The 27,485-nt window shown below is 39.8% G+C and overlaps 1 protein-coding gene across 1 annotated transcript in view; it reads left to right on the top strand.

Moving 5' to 3' along the window:
• Window positions 1-240: 240 nt before the first annotated feature.
• The window catches only part of LOC133048187 (uncharacterized), a 35,806-nt gene continuing 8,561 nt past the window's right edge, over window positions 241-27,485 (top strand). Inside the window, exons 1-11 of the mRNA XM_061131808.1 lie at window positions 241-755; window positions 847-1,006; window positions 4,436-4,628; window positions 6,406-6,533; window positions 12,050-12,250; window positions 12,962-13,083; window positions 14,554-14,782; window positions 18,072-18,274; window positions 20,818-20,973; window positions 23,242-23,335; window positions 23,999-24,136. Of these exons, the coding sequence (XP_060987791.1) occupies window positions 241-755; window positions 847-1,006; window positions 4,436-4,628; window positions 6,406-6,533; window positions 12,050-12,250; window positions 12,962-13,083; window positions 14,554-14,782; window positions 18,072-18,274; window positions 20,818-20,973; window positions 23,242-23,335; window positions 23,999-24,136 (2,139 nt within the window). The remainder of the gene's footprint in view (window positions 756-846; window positions 1,007-4,435; window positions 4,629-6,405; window positions 6,534-12,049; window positions 12,251-12,961; window positions 13,084-14,553; window positions 14,783-18,071; window positions 18,275-20,817; window positions 20,974-23,241; window positions 23,336-23,998; window positions 24,137-27,485) is intronic.

The raw sequence follows: 27,485 nt of genomic DNA, 5'->3' as shown, positions 1-27,485 counted from the left end.
TATTAAATTTGAGGGGCTTTTGAGATGCCCAGGAACAGATGCTAAATAGATAATTGGATATCTGGGTCTGGAATTCTAGGAGGTCTGGATTGGAGATATAAACTGGGGAGCAAATGGTCTAAAGATGGTTATCTCAGCTGTGAAAGTGTACAGTCTTCAAGTAAAGGACTATTGGAAGAAAAGATGGAAGTCCTAGGGGTTTGAGTGTGGGCCACTATTTGATGACCTGATAAAGAAGAAATGGCTGTGCGAGACCTGGTCAACCGGCTCCCAGGAGGCACCGGCCCCAGCGTGCTGTCGGATGAGACCATGGCGGCCATCTGCTGCGCCCTACACGAGGTCACCAGCAAGAACATGGAGAACGCCAAGGCACTGGCTGATTCGGGAGGCATAGAGAAGCTGGTGAACATCACCAAGGGCAGAGGAGACAGATCATCTCTGAAAGTGGTGAAGGCAGCAGCCCAGGTCTTGAATACATTATGGCAATATCGGGACCTCCGGAGCATTTATAAAAAGGATGGGTGGAATCAGAACCATTTTATTACACCTGTGTCAACGCTGGAGCGAGACCGGTTCAAATCACATCCTTACTTGTCTATCACCAACCAACAAATGTCACCCGTCATTCAGTCAGTCGGCAGCACCTCTTCCTCACCAGTACTGTTAGGAGTCAGAGACCCTCGCTCTGAATACGATAGGACCCAGCCACCTATGCAGTATTACAGTAGCCAAGGGGATGCCACACACAGAGGCCTGTACCCTGCATCAACAGCTGTATTATAGTCAAGATGACTCCAACAGAAAGAACTTTGATGCATACAGATTGTATTTGCAGTCTCCTCATAGCTATGAAGATCCTTATTTTGATGACCGAGTTCACTTTCCAGCTTCTACTGATTATTCGACACAGTATGGACTGAAATCAACCACAAATTACGTGGACTTTTATTCCACTAAACGACCTTCTTACAGAGCAGAACAGTACCCAGGGTCCCCAGACTCGTGGGTGTAGCATCCTGATGCTCTAGAGAAAAACTCTTTCTTTCTAACTTTGTTTGGATTGAGATGAGAAGTCCGTCTTGCTGATTTGCTGATGAAATGTGAAAGTGACATGGAAGGAATGAGTGAAGAGCATTTTCTTTTTTTCTTTTTTGAGGAATTTTCAGGGAAGTGAGGCAACCTTCGGGAGAAAGGACTTTCTAAGCTATACTTAGGTGTTAGATCTAATTACTTGTAGATTCTATAGTCTGGTGAAGGTGTGGGCGATGTGATGAGAGGTTTGAGAAATGGGTGAAATGAGATGGGGGATGTGTAGGTCAAATCAAATTAAAAATGATTTTTTTAATGTGAATAAGTTATGTTCTGATAGTTTGTACAGAAAAGAAAAATAAATAAAATGGATGCCCTTCGTGTTTTATTGCTATTACTAACTGTCAAGATTGTATGCTATTATGTCTTGTAAATTCCTTTTGTTGATGTAAATATGGAAATGCCACATTGGTTAAGTGCCATCACTTGTAACGCAGTATGTCATCTGAAAAGAGATTTGAAGAAACTGACAGCTTAAAAAACAAACGGGAAACCCAAGGAATTGTTAGCAGTTAAAAACAAACTACAACATCCTTTGTTTTCAAAATGAGTAGTGTACCTTTGAAGCACAAAGTCCAGTCTGGTATAGCAGCGCCATGCCCATTCCCCGCCTCTTTCCTAGGCCACTTCACTGCCATTTTCTATGCACATGAAAGAAAAATAAATGTGGAAATTTCATCCTTGAAAAAAAAAAAAAGAAGAAATGGCTGAAAAATTTGTGGTAGCAAGGAAAATGTGGAATCCCAGAAAGCCAGCTCAGAAAGTGGGTCAGTAAGCAGGGAATGCTAAACCATGTCAAATCTTCCTGAGAGATTACATAAAGATAACTATAGAAAGTCTGCTGGATGGTCCTTGATGGTCTTTGTAAAAGTGGTTCAGGTGGCTTGATGGAGACAGGAGCTAGATGGGAATGGGTGAGAAGTAGGAGGTGAGGAGAAGGAGACAGATGATGTTATAGGAGGGGTTGGACTGTGAGAAGGAGGGACATAAGGTGGAACCTGGGGAAGGGTGTGAGGATGTTTTAAAATAAGAGGGCCAGGAGCGTGTATCAGAGTCAGTTGGAAAATCTCTGGTTGAGATGAGTTGGATGTCCAAGGAGAAGAGATGCTACAGAGCAGAAGGGAATGACCTTAGGGAAGGGGAGTGTAATAGGCCCCTACAGTGCAGAGGAAGCAGTAGAAGAGGGGCAAGTGTGGTGGGTTTGTGTGTGAATGGAGAAGTGGAGGGGCATCAGCTGAGACTGAGGGAGGCTGGACATTGGGAGTGAAGAACAGGGTAGAGGAGTTTGAAATTATGAGAGTTATTATGAGAAGAATGATTCCTAGGAAGCAATAGGCCCTTGGTCATCTAAAAATAAAATTATGATTGGACTACTCGAAACTTGTGTTAGTTTCCTACGGTTGCCATAACAAAGTACCACAAAGTGAGTGGCTCACAACAGCTGGGAGAGAAATTTATTCTCTTAGATTCTGAAAACAGTCCAAAAATCAAGGTGTCAGCAGGATCATGCTGTCTCTGAAGGCCCCAGGGGAAAATCCTCATTACCTCTCCGACTTCTGGTAGTTGCCAGCAATCCTTGGTGTTCCTTGGCTTATAGATGCATTACTCCAGTCTCTGCCTCTGCCTCCATGTGGCCTTCTCTCCTATGTGTCTGTTTCCAAATTTCCTCTTTTTACAAGAACACCAGTCATTGGATTGAGGCTCACCTTAATCCAGTATGACCCCATCCTACCTTGTGTACATCTGCAAAGACTATTTCCAAATAAGGCCACATTCACAAGTTTCAAGTGGACGTGAATTTTGAGAGGACACCAAGTCATGAGACTGTGTTAATGCATTTTAGAAGTATTTATAAGATTAAGAGAAATAGCTGATTATAGATCTCAAGGGCCTCATATACATGTGAGGCCATACATACACATATGGTATCATATGCAACAAACCTTGTAGTGTCTCCACTGTCCCCATGTGATAGATGAAGAAATGGAGTCTAAAGTCTCAGTGACTTGCTTAAAGTGAGGTCCTGGCAGGGTGCATGCGTGCTCAGTTGCTTCAGTCATGTCAGAATCTTGTGACCCTAAATGCTGTAGCCCGCCAGGCTCCTCTGTTCATGGGATTCTCCAAGCAAGAATACTGGAGTGGCCATGGATGGGAATGGGAACCCACTCGAGTATTCTTGCCTGGAGAATCCCATGGACAGAGGAGCCTAGTGGGCTACAGTCCACGGGGTTGCTAAGAGTCACACACGACTGAGTGTGCATGCATACATGATGATGAAGATGAATTTTCTATTCTTACTTGAAGCACCAACCACCAAAGCCATGCTTTTAATCTGGGTATCACATGGTACCTTACGTCACGTGGTGAGCCCTCAGAGAAGCAAGCAAATAATAAATTGTATTTCTAAAAAAAAAAAAAAAAAAAAAGTTCTTTTCACTGAATTCACATTCTTCATTAAAAAATTTTTTTTAAATCATGTATTTGTTTTGTTGCCATTACTATTGGAGTCAGATATAAAAAATATTGTCAAGTGTGATAATGAGGAGTTTACCATATATGTTTTTTATTAGAATTTTATGGTTTCTAGTCTTACATTTAGGTCTTTAATCTATTTTGAGTAAGTTTTTAATATATAATCTAAACTAATGGCCCAGTTTAACACTTTTGCATGTGGCTGTTCATTTTTCCCAATAAGGAAAAAAGAACTAAAGAGATTGCCCTTATCTCATTGTATATGAATGCCTCTTTTGTGGTAAATTAATTGGCCATATATGTGTTGGTTTATTTCTTGGCTCTATATTCTGTTTCATTTATCCATTTTTTTTTTGTGACAAGGTCATACTGTTTTGATTACTATAGCTTTCTAATATAGTTTGAAATCTGGGGGGGGGGTGAAGGATACTGGAGTGGATTGCCACACCCTCCTCCAGGGGATCTCCCCAACCCAGGAATCAAACCCACATCTCTTACACCTCCTGCAAGGGCAGGCGGGTTCTTTTACCACTAGCACCACCTGGGAAGCCCAAGGACCTAAACACAGGCACTCTGGCTTCAGAGACCACCTTTATCCCTTGGCTCTATTGTCTACCTTTTCCCAGATAATCCTGAATTAATTATAAAATTTAAGCAACTGGTTAATCTCTCCATCTTAGGAACTACTCTTCCCTAACATTTGTTGTTATCTTTACCCCTACATATAGCTAGCTCTTTATACATTCATCGTGTCTACAGCTCCATGCTGACAGCCCACTGTGTGGGAACAGAAACCTACCATCTTGTCCATTTGAGGTGGCAACATATTTCTCTCCCTGTTCTGGTAACTTCCAGGCTTGGCTTTCTTTCCCAGGTCCAGAGCATCCAATTCATGGAGTTCTCAGAAGTGGAGAACCAGGATGATTACTACAGCATGGATGCTGGTTACATCCACACCCAGGACCATCAAGGAGTGTATGTCATGTATGATGAAGCCTTGAGTGATCTGAAGGACCTAGAGACAGAACTGCTGCTTGTGGCCAGCCATTACATTGAGAGAGAAAAAGGTCAGAAGTCAGATTTTAAAAAATCAACCAGACAAAAATCTACCTATCCAAACAGACAAAAAACACTAAGGGCTCTATTTAACACCTCCCACCTTAAACTATAACACACGTATAATAGTATTGGAAAATCCAATAAGCATTTATACCTCCCCAACACACACCACTCTAGAAAAGATAAAGTTTTGTTTCCAGCTCAAGTCCCCCATTTGTTGGAAACTGTAACTTGGTTATAGTTCTTATTGTTGTTTAGACTCTACTTGTTGCCCAGTAGCATTCCTGCATTACGTACTTGGTGCAGGGCCCTGAAGGAGCAAAGTAAGCAAGTGAAATTAATGACTTTTTTTCTAAGTGACAAAAAAAGAAATAATTGACCTTGGGGAAACTGCAGTTAGAAGCAGAGATATTTCTGAGTTCCTAACAAAAAACCACCAGGATGCAAGACCTGTCTAGGAAAATGTCAGACAAGCCCCAGAGGGAGAAATCATTAGTCAGGGTAATCAAATAACCCATAATCTGTATTCTGTCTTTCTTTCGGTATCACTCAAATTTATCCAGTTTTAGGAATCGAAGAGGTAAGAATATTCCTGTTGGAATAATATGATGACATTAGTATTCTATTTGGAAATAAATTAGAGTTTCTAGATGAATTGCAATACCTAGAGGAAAATTTAGCAAGAGATTGTGCTATTTTGTAATATATGTAGACTTTAATTAAGGATAATTCATGTTCATATTGTTATAAAATGCTGCTCTAAGACTGTTTGACAATTAACCTTTCAGATCCCAGACAGAATTAATTTAGTATTAGATTGAATTCTTTGTTCTCCCTTTGCCACAGACCACTTGGGATCTGAATCATGGGATGCAGTGATGACATCCAACATTCCAGGGCAACTAATTTCAAGTTTTAGCTTTTATCTTTACTGGTGATCCTAAATACCAACGCATCATTTTTGCTGATGTTAATTTATAATATGATGTGACTGTGTTTAGCTACTAGGAACTTACTTTGACTGAAATACTTAGTCACATGAGTATGTCTCACTGAGCTAGTGAGTATACGGTCATTCATTGTGAAATGATTTCCCAACTGCTGCTGGAGAAATTCCTGACCAATGGCTTTCTGTTGTTCAGTACCCACCATATACTTGATAATCACTAAACCTGAAAATCCCTTACTTTTTAATATTTTATTCTGAAACAGACTGTTTAAAATTTTAAGCAATAATAATGCTGTCAATGAAAACTTACAGTACTATAGTGGGAAAATATTTTAGCTGAATAATGGCAATGGTTACCCTTACTGATTTAAGTTAGTAATTAGCACAATTAAGAAATACCTTAGAAATTTCCCTGAAATTTTTTGACTTGGTTGGCATCAATTGATACAGCAGTTTAAACTAGGTTTGTTGTTAAACCACCAGGAACCTGTTTTTACAGAGGAGAAATAAATGTATGTTTTGCTTTTGAATTACAGGTTTGAGGAGATTTTAGTAAATCTTTCATGTTAACTGAATTTTGGTTTATATTTCTAAAATTAGTCTTTTAAAACTAAAAGTAAAAGCAAAAACCTCTGTTGATCTAGAAGTCAGCAAGTATGAACTTAAGGCCTACCTAGTCTTGCCCATGTCTCTTTAGCCGATTATTTGGAATCCCAGTTACCCCTTCAGTGTTTTCATTCCTGAGGGGGAGCTGACAATCTGAGGGCTCCATTTCTACTAGGAATACCTCTGTAGTGAGGCCTGTCTCTAATCATTTTCATCCTTTTCTCTCCCAGGTCACAAAGAGGGCAGCAAGTCACATATTGACAAGGACTGGGGATGGACCCATGCAGGTGTGGACAGATTTGCTGTGCTGTATGACATGTGGACTTGGGAAGCAGCTCATCTAGAAAGCAAGCGCCAGGTATTTTTGCCTAGAAAACAAAACACCTATTAAAAACATTCTTATAAAACCCAATATATTTTTTTAACCCCATGGGTCTTGTAGGGCAACTCCCAATGAAGTGAATAAGTATTTTAAAAATCTTAGCTAGTTGTAAGTATATAATCAATTTTATGTTCTTTACTGTGCTTCTTTTTTACAAAAAAACAAAACGTGAAGGATATGGCTTCAGCTTAAGGGAAATTTGTTAGAGGGCTGTATAATTTAGGCCCTTTTATGACAAGTATGCTTTTAGTGAGAAGGCATGATGATTCCATTCGTGTTCATTGTACTGTCAGGGACAGGCCTCACTTTGCTAAATGCAGACAAACCAACAGACCTTATTATGGTCTTTAGAAGGGTAGGCCACACGTGGGTGGGTGAGAGCAGTTGGGCAAGGATTTCCAGAAATGGAAATGACAGGATTTGAAGACTAGATGTTGGCATGAGAGAATGAGGGTGGAATTAAAATGACTTCCTCAAGCTCAGGGAGGAGGCTGTTAACTGAAACAGAATGAAAGAAGAGGGGCCTCTTTAGAGGGAAAGGTTTTTTTTGAGTCTAGGACACAAGGCATGTAAGGAGAGTTTGCTAAAACCCAGGTGTGAATGTCTTCCCAGGTGGCACTAGTGGTAAAGAATCTGCCTGCTAATGCAGGAGACCTAAAAGACATGGGTTCGATCCCTGAATTGGGAAGATCCCCTGGAGGAGGGCATGGCAACCCACTCCAGTATTCTTGCCTAGAGAATCTCATGGACAGAGGAGCCTGGCAGGCTACAGTCCATAGCACCGCAGAGTTGAACACAACTAAAGCAACTTAGCATGCATGCATGAATGTTTTATGGGAGCTGTAGGTTTGAAGTTCAGGAGCAGTTATGAGCTGAGGTATAAATGTGGAAGTCATACCATAGTAATGTATCAAAATGAGTAGTAAAAGAGATGTCTGAAATGGGTCCCTGAGAACACTTACATTTAAGGGGAAGGTCATGGGACAAGAATCCATGAGAAGAACAAGGAGTAGCCAAAGAGACTGCAGCAAAAAGAAAAGGATAACATTAGGAAATCCCACAGAAAGAAAAGAGTCTTAATTAAGAGAGGATTATTACCTGTGTGGAGAATAGTTGAAACATCAAAGAACGTGAGTCCTAAAAACCAGACAGTGGGGTTAACCATCAGGCAGTCATTGTTAGCTTTGTAGGAGTCTCTCAAAAGAGTAGCAGAGATGGGAACCAGGTTACAGTACACTGTGATGTGATAAGAGGATGTGGAAGTGGAAATGTTTTCTTTGAATTGTTTTTCTAGTAGAGGGTTTTACCATTTCATCTACTCTCTGGTCTGTTACTCATGGAGAAGTAGATCATCCAGTTTTGGAAAACAACTGGCTAGACTTACAGGGTGCAAGCTGTAGCTTTGAAAATTGTTCCTCTTTCCAAAGACAGCTGACCTCTAGAGTGTGCATCTGGACACTTGATCTGTCAATTAGAAGCTTAGTGTGATCTACTGAGTAAATGGGCTATTTAGCCTCATAGTATAGAATCTGGAGAGGCTGCATTAAATGTAAGTAATACAAAATCCTCAAACTTGACATGTTTATTGGTCCAGACATGAATTGTAGGCAGTACCCCTTTTCTGTGCTCTCCCCACCTCTGTTTTCAGTTCTTCTAGGCTTCCTATAGAGGACTTGATGGTAGAGAAGAACAGAAGGCAGAGAGTAGTAAATAAACAAACCAATTTCTCCTCACTTTGGCCTAGTGTTCATTCTGTACTAAGTTACCAGGGCTGTCTACTAGTTTCTTCTATGGTACATGAAAATATTTGAACTTAAAACAACCATTGAAAATAATCTCCCTCCTTTCTACAATGAAAATAAGTTCCCTATAGAAACTGACTTATCTGTGCCAAAAACTGGAAAATGTAGCCTTCCAAATCAATTTCTGGAGTTCCAGAAATTGTCAAAAAAGCCTATTTTTAATTGATAAACCAGACTTTTATCTAGAATACAATTGATTTCCCCCAGTACTGATTCTACTGCTAAGTGTCTTCAGCTGTTTTTGATTGTTAAATATATTAGAATCGCTAAAGTTAAAAATTGCTCAAACACATTAGGTTGCCTTAAATCCTTCAAGTAACCATATTATATAAACTGCTCATAAAAATAGAGCTGGTATGAATTTAGGTGGATTAAGAGACTCAAAAGCCAGGCATCAGCTGTGCCAGTTCCTAAGTGACATTTATACCAACTGCTAATTCTCTCCACAGCCACCAGAGGACACATTTTCAGGATAATTTGAATTAGTGTTTACAGCAGTAAAAAAAAAGGCGGAGGGTGGGGGGGGGGCAGAAAATTCTGTGACAAGATGTGTCTGACACTGATTTTCTCTTTTACACTTTCATTTGACCTAAAGTGCTGTTTTTAAAAGTTTTTTTAAATCCAAGAAATAAAAAGAGGCTTAGGTTTAAAAAAAAGTCTATAAACACAGTATGGTTTGAGGTTATTCATTCAGGCTCTTTTCTATTTTCTCCAATATTTGATGCCTACTATCAGTGTGCACCACACATTATTTTGCCTGCAAGTTGGCCCTTGACATACACAGGTGACATTTGACAGGCTAGGAAGACTTCTTAGACAAATGCCAGTCCAGAGTTCAAATGGAAATGAGCCAGTTAGCAAACAGATAATAAATAGAACCTGTGAGGTGTAAAGATCACGGCCCTACCCCTGATGAGAAAGAATTCATAATAAAATTATGCAAAGGGCCATCTGAGAGCTTTTCAAGGTGGAGGGCAAAGCTTGAAAAAAGGCTTGTCATTTTAAAAAGAGCCACATTTTCCTTGTCAACAACTGGGGGTGCCAGGTAAAATACAACAATATTTGTGACATACTAAAAAAAGTATTGGTTGTTTATCGGCAATTCAAATTTAATTAGATGACCTGTATTTTTATTTGTTAAACCTGGTAATTCTACCAACAACAAAGTGATGATGGCAATTTAGCACCTACCTCTGCAACCTGGTATCACCAGATTGGAATCACTATCAAGAACCCTCCCCACAATCTTCCCCTGCCAAATAACCAAACAATAGGGCTCATTGTACAAAAACAGGTCACAGCAGTACAAATTTTATAAACCAGCTCCTGTGATTGCCCTGGTCCAGCCAAAAAGGTTTAAATTCATTGAGAATGACTTAGGGAAGTTACTGTTTCTTTCCTAATCTTCCACTAGGCTATTGAGTGACAGCCTTCTTAACCCATCACTCCTTTGTTCCTGCTTTGTCTTCTGCTATTTAATAACTGAATGCTATTCTAGAGAGCTCTGTGGTTGGAATAAGGTCATTTAGATCACTCCGCTGGCTTCATTTTCCCTGAGGCTCACTTAAAGACAAGGGATCTGCACCTTTCTTCATTTCACACTCTGAGGTGTGTGAGTTTTTAATATGGAGTACACTCTGTGTCCTAAGCTTTTAGCTTCTTCTGGTGTTATCCTTTGTATACTAAGGTTGACCCAAGTTCCCGTGGACCAGTGTCTCAAAGTGCATCCTACAAAACTGGATGCTAAATAAAGTGCCCCAGGCTCTCCCTGCTTGAGCCTTAGCATTGAATAGCCTTCAGACACTGGACATCTATTGCTAAGGCAGTATTTGATTCCTAGGCTTCTATTGATTCTCACGTGTTTCCCTTCTTGGGAGCCTCAGGAGTTATTATTGCAAGATGGAGACACTCCTGGCTTTTCCTACCACTTGGGTTCCTTTACGTCCTCCTGAGCTGTTGCCACCTATATTCAAGCAGTGCTTACACCCTCTCAGTTCTTTCTGGTCTTCATTCTTAGCTATGGACTCCACACAATGAAAGGTGCTCTTTATCTCCTTTTAGGAAATTCCTTAGTTTGTTAAGAAGTGGGCTGGCTCTCAGGCCTCAAACCACCAGGAAGACCATTACCCAAGGAAACAAAAAATGCTCTAATGCATCTCAGAGTGTGCTTGGCTATCAGGTTGGCAAAAATTGCAGATTCAACAGTCCACTCCTTGCTGTCAACTAAATGAACTCACTGGGCACACCTGTGTCTTTGGTGCTACAGCCACCCTAGGAGCTGAGGCCTTTCAGAAGCATGAAGCCTGCATTAGAGGACTGGGTCAGAGAAGACTGAGGAGGGGCACGTTGAGCTGAAACTCTAGGGATGATGTTGGATTATTTGGGCAGAGGAAAGGAATCCATTGCATTGTGAGACTGGTGGGAGCAGAAGTTCAGAAGCTTTCAGCCAGAGTTGATTGTGTCCATCAGGTGACACAGACTCAGTGTTTAGTCTGTCCGAGACCCGGGAGCTGTGACATGCCGAGGGGGACCTTAATGTCTGTCACTCCAAATCTTTGTTGTGACGAGACAAAAACCGAGGACCATACACTCGCCTGACAGTATGGGATGGGGTCTCCAAAAGTAAGTGTGTCTAAGGCCTATGAAAGTTTTAAAAACAACCCAAAAAGAGTAACTACGTTGTTCAGAACTACTTGCATATCAGCTCTTAGGTATCTGTTTGGGATTCCAGTCCAGTGAACTCTGAAGAGCTTTTTCTGATTAGCACCATGACTAATTATACACAAATAAAATTTACACGCAGAACAGAAATTCCATAAGTTCATAAACAAATGTAAAAACAAAGAGCATATCTTTCTGAGTTTCTTCAACAGTTAGTGTGGAGAAGCCTCCTTCAGTTTTTAGAAAAGACTTGTGAACTCTAGTAAAACAGAAGCTTCCTGGATGCTCTTGGGAGTTCTGTACATAGGCCCTTCATAGTGGAGTGTGTGGAGAAGGAAATGGCAACCCACTCCAGTGTTCTTGCCTGGAGAATCCCAGGGACGGGGGAGCCTGGTGGGCTGCCGTCAATGGGGTCGCACAGAGTCAGACACGACTGAAGCGACTTAGCAGCAGCAGCAGCAGTGAAGTGTGATCTGGAATAAATACCTTTATATTTAGAGGGGACTTGCATCTTCCACTTGCTATTCTAACCCCTCCCCCACCATTTCTACCTATGTGAAACTTAAATAGGCAAGCTATTAAAGAGAAGATGTCATAAATGGGGCTGATGATGTAGAAGAGGGGTGGAGGCTACCTGCCTACCTTTGGTAATAGAATAAAATAGGGGAAGGAGAGTGGGCCTGTGGGAAAAGGTGTTGAAGATAAATGATGAAGTGACACTGAATGCACTGTCTCATTGGAACTTGTAATTGTTAGATATTGTATTATTCATGATATCACTCCCCTTTTATGTGTAGAGAGCAGAGGAGTGGGGGACAGAGGTGTGATGAATGCTTTTTCCCTCACCCTCCCTAACTTGGTCTGTGCTGCTCCGGTGCTGCGGCTGCCCACCCAGGGCCAGTACCCAGAGGTGCAGAGCTGTCTCTCCTATTGATGGTGAGGGGGTGCTTTCCAAATCATGGAAATTGTTGGGAGCTCACTCTCTTCCTTTGTGGGGCCCTGCCCCCTGACTATAAACCTTATTTACAGCTTCTTGACAGTTACTTTGAAGCCTACCAGCATGCATTGGACCCAGAGGAGAGGTTTGCCTTAGCACAAGTGATCACAGACATCATGCACAGGTGCCCAAGGTTTGACTTCAGTCATCCTTACTTCATTAAGGCCTACCGAGAGGAATGCACCTGCCTGAGGCTTCACCTGCAGCTGGTGAGGGGCATCCTCAACCAGCACGTGAGTATATTTGGGTTTTTTAAGATTCCATGTGGGAAGGGGATGGAAAACACAGGTCAAAACTGAAAACTGTATTTTCCTTTCAGTACCAATTCAGAATCTGGGTTTTCTAGGACAGCATGTACACAATGTTTATTTGTAAGCTTATTTGCATTGTTGAATTTCAAGCATAACTACAGTCTTAAAGGGAGGTTTCCAATCCTAATTACATTTAATGATCCACAAAGAATTGGCAACATGTTTTCATTCAATCACAGTTCATCTATAGTGAAAGGACTAAGCCTACTACTTTGTAAGACATTAAATGTGTAAAATTATATTTATTTTTTAAAAGGTTGCAACTATTTCTATAACACTACAGGAAATGGTCACAGTCTATGGCTTCCAGGGAAAAGCTAATACAGTTCCTTAGGGCTGCTTAGAATTTTTTCCTTGTAGTCAGTTATTTTACAGAAAGAAGTTTTCTTGTGCTTCTTAAGATTGCCTAAAGCTGGTTGCCTTTGCTTTTCCTGGCTGATCCTTGCCTGAGACTAAAAAACAACCATGTCTCTGTGTGAGGGAATCCCTAAAACTCATGTCTGGGCGAAAATTAGTCAAATAATGAAGATACGCAAAGGGCTGATGATCTGTTCTTCTCACGCCAAGGCTCATAACTCACATCCATGGGAAAGTCTAACTTTTCTAATTTTAACTTTTATGTGACATTTCTAGATAGAGTGTCAGCGTGAGTATGTCCAGAGGCTTTGGCAAAAAGGCCATCCAGATGCTAGCAATACATTTGGACTTCCCCTTAACATCATTTGCAAACAACTCATTTCCATCAACAATAGCTGGTAAGTTGGTGTTGTCTTTAGACATTTTACATTTAATCTCTGGATAATTAAAGGGTATGTTGTTAAGTCTACTACTATTCTACAAAGCACTTCTCAAGTATTTGGTGATGAGAGAAGTAAATATAAAAGTCATAGAAGAGGGATTCCTTTGTGAACTCTATATTGATTCATTTTGCAAATAAGGAATAGGAGGCCAGAATTTACACTTATGCCCCTGGGTGCAGAATCTTCATTCCCATGAGAAGTCCTAAAAAACCCAGTTGCTCTTAAAATGCTGTCAAATGATTTATTAGAGGGGCCATACAAGTCAACATATATGAAACATGGATGTGCTTAAAATTTTTTTAAAGGAATTTCTTTTTTCTAGCAAGTGTCAGCAGAAAGGTTTCTGCAGACTCATCTTGTGACCCCCACCCCACCGCTTTAAGTAGTAGATTGAATTTCCTGAGATCACCTGGAGAGAGTACATAAGGTCACCTCCTTGATATGTAGTGTGATTCACCCTTACAGTGCCTTTCCAGGCTTTGAGGGTACAGAGGAACCAAGAAGCTGGTGACAGGCTCCAAGCTGGTCTGGAGCTTGTGTTCCATGTAGGTATAGAAAGGCCCTTGACTTGACTGATATTATATCCTTTATTTCCAAAGGGATAACCCACAGACAAGTGTTTTATTGTTTCTGACCTCATTCATTTATAAAATATAACGTTTTTATGGCAAGCACGAATGATTCCAATAGTTGTATACAGAACTCAAAAACCATCTTCATTATCATTTGGGGAAGAAAAAGGGATCAAGAATCAGGTGAAAAATAGAAATAGTCATGGAAGGTATTTGTTTAATATTTAGACACTTTGAAGTCATCTTGTTCTCAAATATTTGGCTAATGAAATGTTGACAGGTTTTCCATATACAATTTTAGATTTTTTTTTTCTATTTCGTTGAGATACAATTGACATACAGCACTGTATAAATTTGAGCTTGCCAGATGGCACTCGTGGTAAAGAACCTGCTTGCCAATGCAGGAGACATAAGAGAGGCATGTTCAGTCCCTGAGTTGGGAAGATCCCCTGGAGGAAGGCATGGCAATTCACTCCAGTATTCTTGCCTGGAGAATCCCATGGTGGGCTACAGTCCATAGGGTCGCTAAGAGTCCGACACAACTGAAGCAGCTTAGCACGCATGCATATATAAATTTAAGGTGTACAGCATAATGATGTGATGTACAATGAATCTTATTCTTACTGGATTTTAGAGTAAACTATGTCTTTAAAAAAGTTCATATTAAAGCAAAAAGCATGTTGTGTAATCTGATGGGCTCCCTGAACAGCCTCTAAGGCCCTGTTGAGCTTCCAGTTTTTTATAATGCCCTGGGTTGTAAGCCTGTTTTATTGGTCTTGAAAAATATAAGATCTGGAAACAGATTAAGTTCTTCACCATGTAAAATTGTCATTAATTGTTTCTTTTCATTAAGCTCAGCTTTGAAAAACATTTATCTGCTGGAGTTCCACCCTTCCTTGGGCCTGGCTTCCTGTATCCCCAGGGCCCTGGAGCACCTCCTCAGGGAGGCCCGCCACACTTGCAGGCCCACGTCAGCCAGTGCCTTCACCTTGCTGGAGAGACGTGTGCTGCAGCTGGCCCTGGATGTGTGGCTCACCCCAGCCAAGCCCGAGTCCTGGTACAGCGCACAGCTCCAGAAAGATGTAGGTTCTCCGAAGGGGTTAGGTGGGTCCTTGGCAAAGAGACTGTTTCCTCCCAGATGTTACTACTTAGCTTTGTTTTTGTTTGGCTCTATTCCCCTCCTGTTTGGCCAGAGATAGATCATAGTCCTAGGGCTTGCCAACATTTTTATGGGTTTTTTTGTTCATTTTGGTCAATGTTTCCAGTTTATCGGGGTGCTGCTACAGTTATCATTTAAAGGGAAATGTACACAGCTAGGGGGAAAGTATTTTCTGGTTTGTTATAGTTTAACAGTATATATTTTTTAATTAATTTTTTTTCTTTCTAAGACTCCTGTTAAAATGTACTGTTTTGTCCTGAGCTAAAATCTGGCAGAGGAGGGACAGCAGGAGGCAGTGATCAGGACTAAGCTCAGCCCTGCCATGAACTTGGGCTTCCCCGATGGCTCAGTTGGTAAAGATCCCCCTGCGATGCAGGAGACCTGGGTTTCTAACTTGACCTTACTCTGTGTGGGTACTTGCTATAAGATAAAGGAAATTTCAAGGCTTCAGCTGCCAAAAATATCTGTTCCCCAGGCCTATCTCAGCTACCTATCATCTCCGGTTCAAACAAAAGTTTATTTTCTTTTAAATTAAAGTTGATCAAAAAATAGAATTCAGAGTTTTAGCCAAAGAGGAAAACAGAAAATTACCTTAAATATAACCACTCAAATGCATTTGTAATCATTTTTTTCTGAATTCAAGTATTCTTTATATACATATTTTACATAGTTCTTTCTAATCATATCCTTCATATACCATCTCCTGTTTTTCTCAGTTGCATCATATTATATATTCTTCCATGTTGCTAATAGTCTTTATACTTAACCTTTATGACCACAAAATTCCTTTAAGTGGTGAATGATAATTTATCCAACTATTTCCCTATCAATGGGCATTCAAGTTATTTACAATGTTTTATTATTATTAAAAATTCCATAAGATACATCTCTATGCTCACAGATTTTACCATATTTTGAATCAATTCCTTTGGATAGCTTCTTGGAATTGGATTTACTGAAACAAAATTTAAGTCTTTGGATACATGTTGGCAGATCACTTTCCAGAAAAGTCGTGCCAAACTGTAATACCACTGATAGTGTCTAAGGGTACCAGTTCTGCAATACTCTACAGTGTTAGGTGTGAGCATATAATGTCTGTGCTAATCTATGCATATGATATATAAAGGTGGCATTACACTGTTCATTTTCTTTCCTTGCTATCTGTTGAGATTAAATATTCTTCCAAATGTCATGTTACTAGCTGTATTTTTTATGAATGTTCTGTTCCTCTCCTTAGTTTATAGTTCTCTTGGAATCCTAATGTCATTCCTATCCACTTACATGAGCTCTTCTTAAAAAAACTTTAACTGTTTGTCCATAATATTTTCTGCAACTATTTTCCCCAATTTGTCTTTTAAATTTTTAACAGAAACTTATTTTCATATAGTCAAATCTGTTTATCGTTCCCTTTGTGATTTCTTCTATCCTAAATTCAGAAAGCCAGACTTCCTCCAGATGTTTCATATTTGTCTTCCTTTATTCTAACTTCTAACTTCTTAAGGTTTTTATTTTATTTCAAAAATATTTAACTCCTTTTAGAATTCCACCTGGAGTGTGTGTGCATGTGTGTGTATGTGTGTAAAAGTGAATATGTGGTGTAAGATATGGCTCAAAACAGAGTCTTTCCCCACATTATCATCCATGTAGCCACTACCATTTATTGAGGATTATTTTCACACTGTATTATGGTACCAGGGTTTTCCTGGTGGCTCAATAGCAAAGAATCTGCCTGCCAATGCAGGAGACACAGGTTTGATCCCTGGATCGGGAAGATCCCCTGAGAAGGAAATGGCAACCCATTTCAGTATTCTTGCCTGGGAAATCCCATGGAGAGGGGAGCCTGGTGCACTAAGTCCATGGAGTTGCAAAGAGTTGGACACGATTTAATGACTAAAACAGCAGCAATTATGATACCAGATTTTTAAAATGTATTTTTAGTTCTCTTAAAAATTGTAGTGAATATCTGGGCTACCTATTTAATCTCTCATTGATGCCACACAGTTTTATTTTTTTATTGATTGATGGATTGTCACACTGCATGGCTTTCAGAATCTTAGTTCCCCAACCAGGGATTCAACCCAGGTCCTCAGCAGTGAAAGAACCGAGTCCTAACCACTGGACCACCAGAGAATTTCCCATACAGTTTAAATTATTTTTTTTTAATATGTTCAAATTGGGACTTAGAAATGATAAATATTCAGATTAATCTTTTATACTGGGACAGAAAATGGGACAGGTCTTGCACTCAGAAGACAATCAGGAAATTAATTAATCTCTTCATCACTTTGGAAGACTTCAGTAGTCTAGAAATTGCATTCTTGAGTAGGCAAGGCCTTTGGTAGATAAGTCTATCTACTCTTGGGAAGCCAAACCAGAAAAGACAGACTAGAGGTGGTCCCCACACTTGGTCCTTGCTGGAAGTGGTATATAAAAAGCTAGCAAAAATGTCAGAGCAGAGGAGGTGACCAAGGCAGGAGGATGTTAGAGAACAATGTAGTAACTTCACAAATCACCCAGGGCTTGGGTGACTTGAGCAGAGGAGCACTGAAGACGCAGCTTGGTATACTCTAAAACTACAGCGTGGAACTAGGGAAACTAAATTTATTCTTGGTACTGTTGTCTGACCTTAGAAAATTTCAGTGTTGCTTCAGATCCCTAACTGATAAAATGGACATAATAGTATCTGTGATTCCCAAGTCATGAGGATCTTATAAAAATAAAAATGAGTTAACATACATGAAAATACTTGAAAGTTTTGAAACTTCAATTAGAGTTTATAAGAAATCATCATTATTATCATTGGTCACTAAAATACTTGAAATGTATCAGAGGCTTCTATTTAGGTCATCTGTGTCATTTTTCTCTTTATTTTGGCTTAAAACATTTATAATAATGATAATAGCAAATGCTATGTACCAAGTGCTTTTGTATATATTTAACTCAACCCTCTCAACCAACCCTATGATACAGTTATGATTTATCAGTTCCTGTTAGGTGCTGTTATTATCCTTACTGCCACTTTATAGATGATGAAACTGAGAGACAGTTAAATTGAGTGAATTGCCCTAAATCTCATAGCTTGTAAGTGCCAGAGCTAGGACTCAAGCCTAGGAACTCTGGATCCAGAGTCTGTGCTGCTGACATATTTTTCTTAATATGTTCAGATTTCTTTCTTTATTTTGTATTTTTTAAAGTATTCTGTTTTCTTTCAGCTATTTTCAGCTAAAGTGATGGGTGATCCCTTTCTTGTCGGGGAGACAGGCCTGCTTGCACTCAAATCTGCTGCAGACCAAGGACAGAACCAAGGCCAAGATTCCCAAATGCTGCTCCTGGAGATGTTTTCCAAACTTTTGGAACTCTTGACCCTCCGGCATAGGCTGATAGAGATGAGTCTGGAGAGTGCACACTTGGCACGGTCAGTAGGGGGACTCAGGATCCACATGAAGGGTAATAGACTATGGATCTTCCTACTGCAAGCCTTGCCCCATCTGTGCCCCCAGAGTAGCCAGAGTGAGCTTTCTAAATGACTGAAATGATGACCTCCTTTCCACCTTCCCTCCCTCCCTGTTTCTCTTCTCAGGTCTCCCAACAGGACTCTCTGACTACTCAGCTAGTCTGGGTTTTCCTCTAAGCACCTGGGCTTTTTCTCCATTCAGCCATTGCCTTTTAATTAGGTGCTTGATGTTGGTCTATTAGTTTTCCTGCTAATGTAAGCTCCCTAAATGTAAAAGCTTTGTCCGTGTTGTTTTCCATAGTATCTTGTTGGATATGAAGGCTAACCCTCATCAAGCACCCAATGATACTGAGTGTTCAAATATAATGAAGTTGAATAGCAGAGCAGAACCAGTGGAGGGCCTTCAGAAAGGAAAGAATGAGTCTGATAGCATCCAGGTCTGGTGGAAGTATGAAATGTTCAGCAGGTAGGGGGAGAGAATGCTTGGTGAGTTCTGTTTTTGCTTTGAGCATGAGAGGATGGTAAGACATTTAAGTGAACATGTTCCCTAAACAGGAAAAATATGGAACTTGAGGATTTGTTGCAAACATATATGAGTTCTGTTGTTTTCTGCTCCATGAGAGTCCCTGAAGACACAGAGAGTCCAATTATCCACCATAAACCATGATCTAGGGCCTACTGTGTCCAGGGTCTGTACTGGGAACTTTCCATGTATCAGTTCATTTAATTCTCAGAATATTCTTATGTTATAATATATTAATGATGTCCTTATGATATAGCTTGCAAACATTTTACCACCAAGAAAGTAGAGGCTTAGAAAAGTAATTTTCCTAAGATCACACAACCAGAAAGTAGTAGAAGCAGAAATCAAACTATGGGTCAAGATAATATTAACCACTATGATACCACCTCCTCATAATTTCTGATCCTTGTTCTCAGGGAGTTCACAATGTGAAAGTTACCCCTAATAAAGTTTAATATGATATTCTAGTCATATGAACAAAATGCTATGGGAGCACAGGAAGTGGAGTATCTCATTCTTCCTAAGTGAATCAGAGAAAGCTCCACAGAAGGCCTAGGGATGATTGTGTACCTCCAAAATTCAAATGTTCAAGCCCTAAGCCCTAGTACCTCAGAATGTGACCTTATTTGGAGATAGAGTCTTTGCAGAGAAAATGAAGTTTTTAGAGTGGGCTCCTATGTAGTATATCTGGTGTCCTTCTAAGAAGAGCTGGTTTGGACACGGATATATCCAGAAGGAAAACTGTATGAAGCCATAAGGATGAGATGCACATCTATAAGACAAGGAGAGAACCTAGAACAGATCCTTCACTCAAAACCCTCAGAAGGAACCAGCCCTGCAACACTTTGATCTTGGACTTCTGTCTTCCAGAACTGAGACAGATTTCTGTTGTTTAAGCACCACCACCCCAGTTCATGGTACTGTTTCACAGCAGTCTAACAAACTAATGTAGGTGCCATTTGAACTCAGCCTTAATGTACCAACTTCTCAAGATGAAGAAATGTGTTAAAATGGGGATAAGAGAAGAAAGGAAGGAATTCTAAACACAGAAGGCTGAAATGCCACAGCGACATCTGAATGGAGCCTGGCTGCAAGTCATGGGGGAGTAGAGCTCAGAGTTGAAGGAGGACAGAGATGGGGTCACAGGTTCTTACACAAAGGGGAGATGGTAATGGCCCAGAGTTGAATGACAGATCTCCCAAGGAGGACATGGGGAAGGTGAGAAGAGGACTGGGTTTGGAACCTCAGGAAACAACAGGAATTTGAAAATAAAGAGGAGAAGCCACAAAGCAGTGGCAGCACCAGTGGCGGGCTGTGGGCAGTGGTGCTTGGCCCGCCCCAGCCAGGGCCCTGGCGTGGCATGGGTGCAGCCCTTTGAGGTCCATCAGAGCAATGAGCAACTGTGTCATCAACAGCCTGAGGGAGCGGCTGGTGGGAGTCACCTCCCAAGCCATCTGGGTGACCTGCACGGGGTCCTGCAGAGTCTTCAACAAGGCCAATGGCATGGCATGGGTGGCGGGGGAGGGCTGCTTCAAAAAAAAAAAAAGGAGAAGCCAGTGAAGACAGTGGTTATGAAGCAGAAGCATGGAGATCCTGGATTCAGGAGAACAAAATGGTTTAAGCAGCAGACAGGCCAGCCCCGAGGATCTCTGAGAAAAAATGGTCAACTTTCTACTGAGAGCAATACTGGTGACCTCAGGAGTGCTCAGAAGACAGAAGCCAGCTTGCAGGAAATGAGACCTGGGGAAGTGCCCAAGCATATCTCCTCCTACCTTAACTACTATCTTTAACCATCATAGCTGAGGGCAGACTCAAAACCTTTGTGAGTCATTCATTGCACACCGGACTTGGCTTACTTTTGTTTTGACTTTTGCTTTGTGCTTATTCAGATGGTTTGGTTTTCTTGCCACTTACTTTCCTTTTATGGAAAATAACAGCAAATGTTCTTGGCTTTTTTTTTTTTTTTTTTTTTCTCTTTTAGTCTCTATAAGGATTTGGCCTGCGAGATGGGTTTTGAAGAGTTCCATTTGTATCTGAGGCCTGTTCACTTTGAATCTGCATCACACAAGGACAAGGTGGTCGATCCACCTCCTGTCTTTATAACCTCTCTGCTGGAGGACAGTGACTGCGTAGACAGGTGAGCCTTGAGAGAGTCAAAGTAAAAATAATGACACAGTAGACAGTGAAAAATAATTTCTATCACCACCACAAATGCAATTGCATTCTAAATTCTCTCCCTTATCCTCTATCTGCCATGATGTCAATATTTTCTTTTCCTTTCTTTTTTTTTTTGATAGGATAGGAAAAAATAAGATCTCAATCAAGAGGGATTATTGGATTAAAAACAGTGAATAACTGAAAAATGGAAGAATCAGATTAGAGAGCTCACATGGATAGAATCATAGGCTCAGCAGCTGCCCAGGGTGACCATGTTGCTTCCAGATAGAAAGGGGTGTAGCGGTTGGTCTGATGGGGCAAGAATCATGGATCCCTGCCCAGGTCCCTGCTCTTACTTTCCCTGGGACCAGGAAAAAGTCATTCAAGGTTTTTGAGCGACCGTTTCCTCAAAACTCTACTGCAATGTATATCTAACATGTATGGCAATATTTCTGTCAGGCTCTTTTGTTTGTCAATAAAAGAAGCCAACTCAAACCAGTGAAACCTCTTTTTCATGCCTCATAGGTTTAGCCTATTGCCCAAAAGAAAACACTCTTACTAGTAACAGACCAGAATCTACTCAGTGGGGGAAGGGAATCTTTTCCCCCCATACAAAGTCAGTCTTGGACGTGTACCAGGGATAAACTCATCTCCCTCTTCTTTCCTTGTCTGTCTTCCCCTGAGGGTCTTAGCTCTGTCCTGGAGATTCCTGGTATGAGTCCCACCCCAAGGAAGGCAGAGCTGACTCGAGGGAAGGAGGGAAGGTCACCTTTGCTTTGCTATTGTGTATCACGGCTCAAAGTATAGCAGTATGCTAAAGGAGAGAGCATAGGCTGGAATGAAGGGGTTAGGACCACAGAGTGAATTTCTCAACCTCAGAAATTTGAGGTTGGAAAACTGTTTCTTGGAGAGGGCTGTTCTTTACATCAGAGGTAGTTTAATAACATCCCCAATCTCTACCTACCAGATGTCAGCAGTATGCCTTCCCTCGTTTGTGATGATCAAAAATGTCTCCAGCCATTGCCACTTGTCCCCTGAAAGCAAAATCCCCCATGCTGTATCCTGTCATATAACCTAAACCAAAAAGGTGATTTGTTGTAAAGATACAAAGATATCTCACAGAAGCTGAAGGCAGGAAGTGTGATTGGGCCTCAAACGAGGCTAGGTCTCCAATCTGGAGCCAAGCTGTTCTCTGGATCTTCAAGGGCCTCCTGCCAGAGCTGGTATTTTACACTGCTGTGAAAATAGGCCATATTTTCGTTCAGCCAGAATCAACCAATCAACACAAACTGTCTGAATGTTCTGTGGCCTGGCCAAGTGGTGATTGGTCCTCCCAATGATGACCCAGAGATCCTTCAAGATCTGAAGCACTTTCTGAATTACCAGGGGGAGATTTTTACATCCAAGGAACTTGTATCTTGAATTTACATTTGTTTTATGTATGTTAATTCCTTCAAGTTATCACTTTGGAGTGCCATTACAACAACATATACCAAACATGAGCATTATTGTTGTTGTTCAGTCAGCATTATTGTTGTTGTTCAGTTGCTAAATCAAATCCAACTCCTTGTGACATCATGGATTGCAGCACGCCAGGCTTCCCTGTCCTTCACTGTCTCTCAGAGCTTGTTTAAACTCATGTCCATTGAGTCAATGATGCCATCCAACCATGAGCATAGTGACTTACATTTTGAGAAGCACATTCATGCATATTATCTCTGTTAAGATAGGTGATATTTCCATTTACAGATGAAGAAACCAAGATTCCTAGATATTAAATTACTTGACAAAGTCTTATAGTTATGGATGAAGGACCATGTCCCAAGGCAGAAACATGGCTGCAAAGACCATTTAGATGATTGTTGGAGCCATGGGAGAGAGAACGAGATAGCATTTAGGAAGTGAATAAACGGGGCCAGGTCAGTGAGAGGCCTGTGCAAATGAGGTCAAGAAGGTAAGAGGAAATATGGAAGAGAGCAAAGGAATAGTGATCATGAGAAAACAATTTCAGAAAGTCTAAGATAGATGGTTACCACACCCAAACTGCAAGAAGATTGAGGCCAATAAGGACTGAAAAGACCCTGGAGCCCTTCAGCTTTTGGGTAGAATTACTAAGTCTTGTGTAAAATCTGTCCTTGCTGTTACTACTGGTATTTCAGAGCTGATCACATGACTCTGTCCCTTCAGAACAGGCATCTCCTGGCTAACTGTATGGCACATCAAAACAACATCATGTTTCTTCCTGCAGATATTCTCCTGCTACTCTTGTCTTAGCTATCTCTGAAGTGGATGATAACCAAATTGGCAAATTTAGTTTTTATACAAAGGAAGCCATTCTTAAGGTAAATTATTTTTTTTCTCAAAAGGAAACTAAAGTAAAATTAAGCAACTTGTTTGTGTATTCCTTAAAAAGTATAATGTTTAATTCATACTAGTTTGACCCCGTAGACAAGAAAAGGTTCTACCTTCATTAATAATGATGATGGCTTGCCTTGTCTGACATGTAATACCTCTTGAGATAACCTCTGTTCGGTATTAAAAAGAAACCCATGTTGGGACTTCCCTGGCAGTCCAGCGATATTTTCAAACCTGGTGTTATTTTTCCCTGCCACTCAGATGGACTTCTTTGCTTCTGTATGTGTATGTGCAGGTTTGTATTTGTGTGTGTATGTTTTAAACATTAATCTAATGTTGGCAGTTTTACAAGAGCCTGCCTCTGAGTGTATGTTTGCTAGTTCATCAGAGCCTATGCATCCTTTATCTGACAACTGGGGAACCCTGATGGTGTCCAGATACAGAGCAATTAGGCCTAGAACCTGCCTTCATAGGATGAAATACTTCTTAGGGAGAAAGCAGCTTTAGGCTTGTCACCGAGGAGCAAGGGTCTCGGCAAATCCAACAGTTTGATCCATATATTTACGTGTTGAGTGAGTGGTGATCCCCACCCTCAACTTGATCTCTTTCTGTATGAGAGAAATTCCTAATTTCACATTTTCTTCCTTTAGCTCTTGTGCCATTCAGGAGTGGAAAATATGCAAGTGACCCTAGCATGCCAGGCTACTCAGAAGAATGCTTTAATGGTGGCTGTTCAGCAGGCATCCTTCTATCACACTCCCTGTGGGAGCTGTCCCGCTGTTGTCAAGGTCAGCTGTCAGAGAAGCCTGAGGCATGCTACCACTACTGTCAGGCTGCCCCATCCTCCCTCCATCCCCCTTCACCTCCCCTCACTTTGACACTCCTCCCTCCTTTCTTTCTTCCCATCCTTCCATTTCCCTCCTTCCCTTTCTCCCTTTTTGACCATTTCCCCCATCTTTTTATTTTCTTTCCTTCCCTCTTCCCCTCCCTTTCTCCTTTCCTAATACATAGTAACACATGATTAGATTCTTACTGGGTCTCTTAATTTATAGAGGTTTGCTAATAATTTTAATTTTTCTATTGTATGTAATGCTGTGATATTGACTAGCTAGAATCAACCAGCAGAAAATAGCCTGTTCTTCCACTCCTACCCTTTGTAGATAAATGATTTCATTGTTTTCTGTTTTATCATGCCTGTATTTCTTTTTGCAAAAGCATACATTTGCCCTTCTTTTTGTCACAAAAGGTAACATAAAATATATTCTCTTGAACTTTTTGGTTGTTATTGAGATATAATTCACATAACATAAAATTCACCCGTTTAATATATAATTCGCAGGATCATACCATCATCACCACCATCTAATTCCAGAATTTCCTCATTCTCAAAAAGAAATCCTGTATCCACTAGCAGTCAATCCCCATCCCTCACTTTCCTCATCTAGCGACCAGTAATCCACTTTCTGTCTCTATAGACTTCCCTATTCTAAACATTTCATATAAATTGAATCATACAACATATGGCCTTTTATGTCAGAATTTTTTCACTTAGGCACAGTGTTTTCAAGTTTCATCCATGTCGTAGCATGTACCAATACTTCATTTTCTTTTTGTTTCTTTTTTTGTTTTTTTACTGGTGAAGAGTATTCTAGTATATGTTATATACCACATTTTATTTATCCATTTATCAATTGACAGATTTTGAGTTGTTTTTTACTTTTTGACTATTATAAATAATACTGCCATGAACATTTAAGTATAAGTTTTTCTAAGGACATATGTATGTTTTGAGTTTGCTAACACTTATTATTGTCTTTTTAATTTTAGCCACCCTAGTAGGGTAAAATGATATCTCATTGTGGCTTTGATTTGTATTTTTCTAATTACTTATGACAATGAGCATATTTCCATGTGCTTGTTGGCTATTTGTATATATATATTAAAGAAATGTCTATTCAAATTCTTTGCCCTTTTATAAAGTTGGATTTTTTTTGTTACTGAATTGTAAGAGTTATTTGCATATTCTGAATACAAGTTCCTTATCAAGTATATGATTGGCAAATAGTTTCTTTTATTATGAGAATCGTCTTCTTACTTTCTTGATGGTATTCTTTGAAACAGAAGTTTTTCATTTTGATGTGTCCAATTTACCTATTTTTCTTTTTTCACTTGTTCTTTTGGTATTATATTAATATTTAAGGAACCATTGTTTAATCCAAAGTCACAAAAATTTACTCCTGTTTTCTTCTAAAAGTTTTGTAGTTATAGCTCGTACTTTCAGGTCTATGATGCATTTATAGTTAATTTTTATATGTAGCATGAGATAGGGGGTCCAATTTCATTCTTTTGAGTGTAGCGTTCCAGCTATCCCAATACCATTTGTTGAAAAGACTCATCTTTCCCCATTGAATTGTCCTGGCACCCTTAACAGAAATCAATAGACCATAAATGTAAGCATGTATTTCTGGACTCTTAATTCTATTCCACTGGTCTATATGTTTGTTTTCATGCCAGTACCACTGTGTTTTGATCATTGTAGAGTTGTGGTAAGTTTTGAAATTAAGTACGAGTCTTCCAACTTTATTCTTTTTCAAGATTGCTTTTGCTATTTCGGGTCCTTTGCATTTTCACATGAATTTTAGGATCAGCTTGTCAATTTCTGAAAAAATAAAGCCATTTGGGACTTTGACAGGGATTGCATTGAACCTGTAAATCACTTTGAATACTATTACCATCTTAACAATATTAAATCTTCTGATCCATGAACATGGAAAGTCTTTTCATTTATGTCCTCTTTAATTTCTTTCAACAATACTTTATAGTTTTCAGTGTACAGGTTCTGTACTTCTCTTGTTAAATTAATTCCAAAATATTTTATTATTTTTATATTATTGTAAATAGAATTGTTAGTTTCATTTTCAGTGTTCATTATTAGTTTATAGAAATACAATTGATCTTTTATCTTGCAACCTTGCTAAGCTTATAAATTCCTTAGGATCTTCTATGTAAAAGATTATGTCTTCTGCAAATAGAGATGAATTTAACATTCTCTTTTCATTCTGGATGCCTTTTATTACTTTTTCTTGTCTAGTTGCCCTAGCTAGACCCTGTAGTACAAGGCTGAATAGAAAGGTGAGAATGGATATTATTGTCTTATTCCTTATCTGAGGAGGAAAGCTTTCAATCTTTAACCATTACATATGATGTTAGCTATGAGTTTTTGTTAGATAATTTTTTTACCAAGTTGAGGATGTTCCCTTCTATTCCTAGCTTTTTGATGATTTTATCATGAAGGGGTTTTCGATTTTATCTGTATATAATATTCTAAGGCATTTTTTTCCACTTAACAGTATATCCTAGAAATCACTCTGAATTAATTCAGAGATTTCCCCCCATTTCTAAAAACAACTGTATAGTTCTCTCTTATGTGTATATACTTGTGAATATAATTTAGGTGCAAAATTAAATATAACTTTAGGAAGTCAGCTTTCCAGATGGTCTTAAACATTCTTTAAGCCTTATGAATTCTATATTGTTGTTGTTCAGTCGCTTAGTCATATCCAACTCTTTGTGACGCCATGGACTGCAGCACGCCAGGCTTCCCTGTCCTTCAGTATCTTCCAGAGTTTGCTCAAACTCTTGTCCATAGAGTCGGTGATGCCACCCAACCATTTCATCCTCTCGCCTGCTTATCCTGCCCTCAATCTTTCCCAGCATCTGTATTCTTGATATATGAATTCTATACATCATACCACATTTTACCTCTTAGCACATTTCTCTATTTTCACTCTTTACATTAATAAAAGAGTATACAGTCATAAGTATGGCAAGAATATTCAATCTTCACTTCTACTGCCAAATACTAATTCCCATAGAAATCAAATACTGAAGTAGACAATAGGGATAGAGTAAGTTATATTGATTTTTAAAAATTCAACCCCTCAAGTCTTAATTCAGTACCTACTTTAAGTTAGGCTCATCAGATAATACTGAGATCTGATTCATTAAGTGAAAATGAAAGTGTTTGTCACTTAGTCGTGTCCACCTCTTTGTGACCCCATGGACTGTAGCCTGCCAGGCTTCTCTGCCCATGGAATTCTCCAAGCAAGAATACTAGAGAAATTATATCTGGTGTAT

Source organism: Dama dama, chromosome 28, assembly GCF_033118175.1.
Source record: "Dama dama isolate Ldn47 chromosome 28, ASM3311817v1, whole genome shotgun sequence".
Taxonomy (NCBI): Eukaryota; Metazoa; Chordata; class Mammalia; order Artiodactyla; family Cervidae; genus Dama; species Dama dama.
Note: the sequence above shows the minus strand (reverse complement) of the source record. Positions and strands in the feature narration are given on the sequence as shown.